Raw genomic sequence first — 4,026 nt, forward strand, 5'->3', positions numbered from 1 at the left:
TTTTAAGTAATAAAGATATTCTTATAAACAAACTATAATTTATTATTGATAAAAAAAAATTGTTTGCAACTAATAACATTGATAGATTATAATGTTAATATAACTCTATTTGTAAATTATAAGTAATTATAAAATATATTTTTTTTAGTATAAGAAATTTTATCCCGTGCCTCGCACGGGTAGAAACACTAGTGATATATATAATCTAAATATAATTAAGAATATATTTCTTTTAATAATAAATTCTCTTAATTTAATAATTTTTCTGTCTTTTATTTAAATGTTATTATATTTTTAAAATAAATGAGTCAATACCGTCGGCACGGGTATTTTATTAATTTTTAATTATAATTCTTCAAAGTAACAGTTTACTCAGATACAGGAAAGTGGCATTGATACCCGCAATAATTATTAAAGAACGCCTCGTGAGGAATCATCTAGACAGAAAAAATCAAAAAATATTATTAACTTTATCTAAAACAAAATAGTACTAGTATTTGCATGTAATATAATATTATATAAAATACTAGTAATCTGATGCTACCAATACTTCAGCACATTATATTTAACAGACATGGATTCTTCCAATCACATTCTATAAATACATTGTATTTAACATGTTTATACAATAAATATAGTAAATTATTACTCTGAATCTATGATACAGCTAAGTAACAGGAACGTGGCTCTGCCAGAAGCAATAATTAAAGTTGAACACCTTGTGGTGAATATATACAGAAAAATACTACTTTATCCAAAATAAAATAGTGCTATTTTCATATTTTATTGCATGCAAGTTGCATGTAATATAATACTATATAAAAACAGTAGTAATCTTCTGCCCATCCCTATATTTAGCAAGCATGGGTTCTCTTCACATTCTATAAATACACATCAATGCTCTTCAACTAATTTACCAAAAAAACCATAGCCATGTTTCCTCAATCTCTTGCCTTGTGTTTCCTCTCACTGCTGTTACTCTCTCCATTTGCAACCTCAGAGCAATGCAACCCACAAGACAAGAAGGCATTGCTGCAAATCAAGAAGCATTTCAACACCTCTAAAACTCTAGAGTTATGGGATCCAAAAACAGATTGTTGTAACTGGGTTTGGATCCAATGCCACCCCACAACCAACCGTGTCACTGGCCTCGTTATGAAATTCGACTTCAACACCCCAAGCACTGATATCGCAGGCCATATACCTTCTTCAGTTGCTCAACTCCCTTATCTCGAGAACCTCGAATTCAACAGTTTTCCCAAACTCACCGGCACAATCAACCCCGTTATCTCCAACCTCAAACATCTCAAGTATCTTGTCATTTCTTCCACTGGTATCTCAGGTACAATCCCGTCTTTCTTGAGCCAATTCCAAAACCTCGAACTTCTCGATCTATCCCGTAACAGTCTCACCGGAACCATACCAAGTACGCTTTCCCAGTTGCCTAAGATAACAACCTTACGCTTGAACAGTAACAAGCTTACCGGCCAAATTCCAAACACATTTGGTTCGTTCAAGAAACCCGGTCCAGATATCTATCTATCAACCAACCGTCTTTCTGGCCACATTCCTGCTTCATTGGGCCAACTAGATCCGCAGTCCATAGACTTAGCCGCGAACAAGCTTGAAGGCGATGCTTCTTTTCTTTTCGGGAGCAAGAAAAGGACAATGGTCATTGACCTTTCGAGGAACTTGTTGTCGTTTGATCTTTCAAAAGTGGGTGTTCCAAAGAGTTTGACATTTTTGCATCTGGATCATAATTATATTTATGGGAAGATTCCACAGGTATTGACTAAAGTGGACGATTTGGGGTGGTTTAATGTGAGTTATAATTTGTTGTGTGGTGAGATACCGCAGGGTGGGCGTGTGAATTTGCAAAGGTTCGGTGTGTTGTCTTTTTATCACAACAAGTGTTTGTGTGGGTCACCGCTTCCCAAATGCAAGTGATAAAGGAAGGAGGAGGCTATAGCTATGTTAAATTTGAATCTCATGTTTTATTAACAACTTTTATTTCTGTACCAATTTGAATTTGTATGCAATGTTCAATTGAAGTTGAGCTGCTGTTGTACTTTTGGTTAAATGTATGTACTCCAATGGTAAACTGTGTCACCTAATACACTGAAGTATATGAGTCTAACAAATTTATGTTTGCCTCAAATTTATGCAGCAATGGATCTCAAATCTGGTTGTTGATTTGTTCCCAGAATTTTTTTCTTTTATCCTTTTAGGTTCTCTGCATCGTTTTGACCATAGGGGCAAAAAGATACACGCCAATGTGCCCAGGTTTCAAAGGGGTCATACAGTTATGGAAGAGCAGTGAGGGGGTGGTTTCAATGGCAAGCACGAGTTTCCCTTTAAAGGAGGTGTCGGATGGAATCGTAAAGGAGGATGGGGCAGTACGAGGAGAGATGTTAAAAGCTTCGCAGAGGTGGTTTCTAATGAAAAGGGGTGTGTCAAGGGGAAGGAGAGTACGGCGGAGGAAGGGATTATCAGTTTCGATTTCAAGACCAAGGAGGATGTTAGGGCTAGATTCAACAGAGCGTACGTTGGTAAAGTGATCATTCCAGGCTCAACGTACAATGTGCAGTCTCATTTCGATATGGAGGGTGTGTTCAACATTAAGGTCACTCCGATGGGCGGCGACGTGTGCTTATTGGAGGAGAGGGAAGAGGGGTTTATAGAAGATATGATTGGGGATGGGGAAACTTGGTGGAAAAATTGGTTTTCAGAGATTAGGAGATGGGAGGAATCTATGGTTGATGACAGGAGGACGATTTGGATTCAGATTTTCGGTATTCCGGCTCACGCGTGGTGCTCGGAGTTCTTCGTGGGGATTGCTGAATCTTTTGGCACTTTCGTGTGTGTTGATGAGCACATTGCAAAAGGAGATTTTTACGACGTGGCGCATATCATGATCAAGGTTGGGATTTCATTCAAACTTCCGGATAAATTCAAAGCTGTCATTGATGGAAAGGAGTTTATGTTGTTCTTCAGGGAGGTGAACCAAGGTTCTTCACGCATCAATACAGGTAATTATAACATTCGTAATGTTGGCCATGTTGTATCAGAATCGTCTGTATCCTCGGACGAGGGATGGTCTCGTAAATTGTATGCAGGGGGTATGGCTCGAATTCCGAATGTTCTGTAGATTTGATTGAGCAATTTTCTGGCACAGGGGATCTTAACGCAGACTTGAACGAGAGGAAATCTGGAAAAAAGATGAATGTGGAGGTAGCTGTGAAACTAGTGGGCAGTTTTGATTCTGTCTTCGGCTGTGGTGTTACAGGGGCTAGGTGTAACAATTTGTTGAAGCAGAAGGGCACAAATTGATCAGGAGTAGGCATAGGGTTTGAAGTTGAGTTACAGAATGTTGTTGGTGGTAGTCTGTCGGTTGGTCAGGGAGCGCGCAAAGGGGCGGAAACGGGGGAGGTGGTGGGACTGTTTGACAGTCTTGTCCAAAAGCAGAATGCTGAGAGATTGACTATGGTTGAGAAATTTTTGCAAGGCGGAGGGGGGAGTTTATCGAAATAGCAGTCAGTGGGAAAGAGGGCAGTGGACCTTCCAGCCGGTTCTTCTTTGGAGTCCTTTGTCAAATGCAGTTTGAAGGGAAAAGGGGAATCCTCGGTAAAAAAAAATTCTTAAAGTGAAGAGGTTGTTAGAGTGTGACAATTTGGGGCAGAGAAGGAAGGGAGGAGAACAGAAAATGAGTGTGGGAAAATCTATTTTAGCAGGAAACAGTGAAGGGGAGGGAAGGGGGAATGAAGGTTTGGTTTTGGCTTGTTTGGAGAAGGGTATTGGTGTAGAAAACAATCATTTCTATGGTCAACATAGTGAAGAGTCGGACATTTGTAGAAGCAATAAAAGACAATAGGAGTTTTTGGATAGTAATTATGGAGAGAAACTTCTATCGGCTATTGTGGCGTTCGGAGTGGTGGATAAGGAGGGAAGAAGCAAACTAGAAAATAGAATTTTATGTTTGGAGAATGGAGGAAAGGCGTCAAGGAGAGAGAATATAAAAGATCCTCA

At 39.1% G+C, this 4,026-nt stretch overlaps 1 protein-coding gene across 1 annotated transcript; it reads left to right on the plus strand.

Annotated features, from left to right (window-relative positions):
• The first annotated feature begins 873 nt into the window (after positions 1-873).
• Positions 874-2,218, plus strand: LOC131611560 (polygalacturonase inhibitor-like). The gene has a single exon (XM_058883528.1). It carries the CDS (start codon positions 934-936, stop codon positions 1,945-1,947), a length of 1,014 nt encoding a protein of 337 aa, XP_058739511.1. The 5' UTR covers positions 874-933; the 3' UTR covers positions 1,948-2,218.
• The last annotated feature ends 1,808 nt before the right edge of the window (positions 2,219-4,026 follow it).

This window comes from Vicia villosa, linkage group LG6 (assembly GCF_029867415.1).
Source record: "Vicia villosa cultivar HV-30 ecotype Madison, WI linkage group LG6, Vvil1.0, whole genome shotgun sequence".
Classification (NCBI taxonomy): Eukaryota; Viridiplantae; Streptophyta; class Magnoliopsida; order Fabales; family Fabaceae; genus Vicia; species Vicia villosa.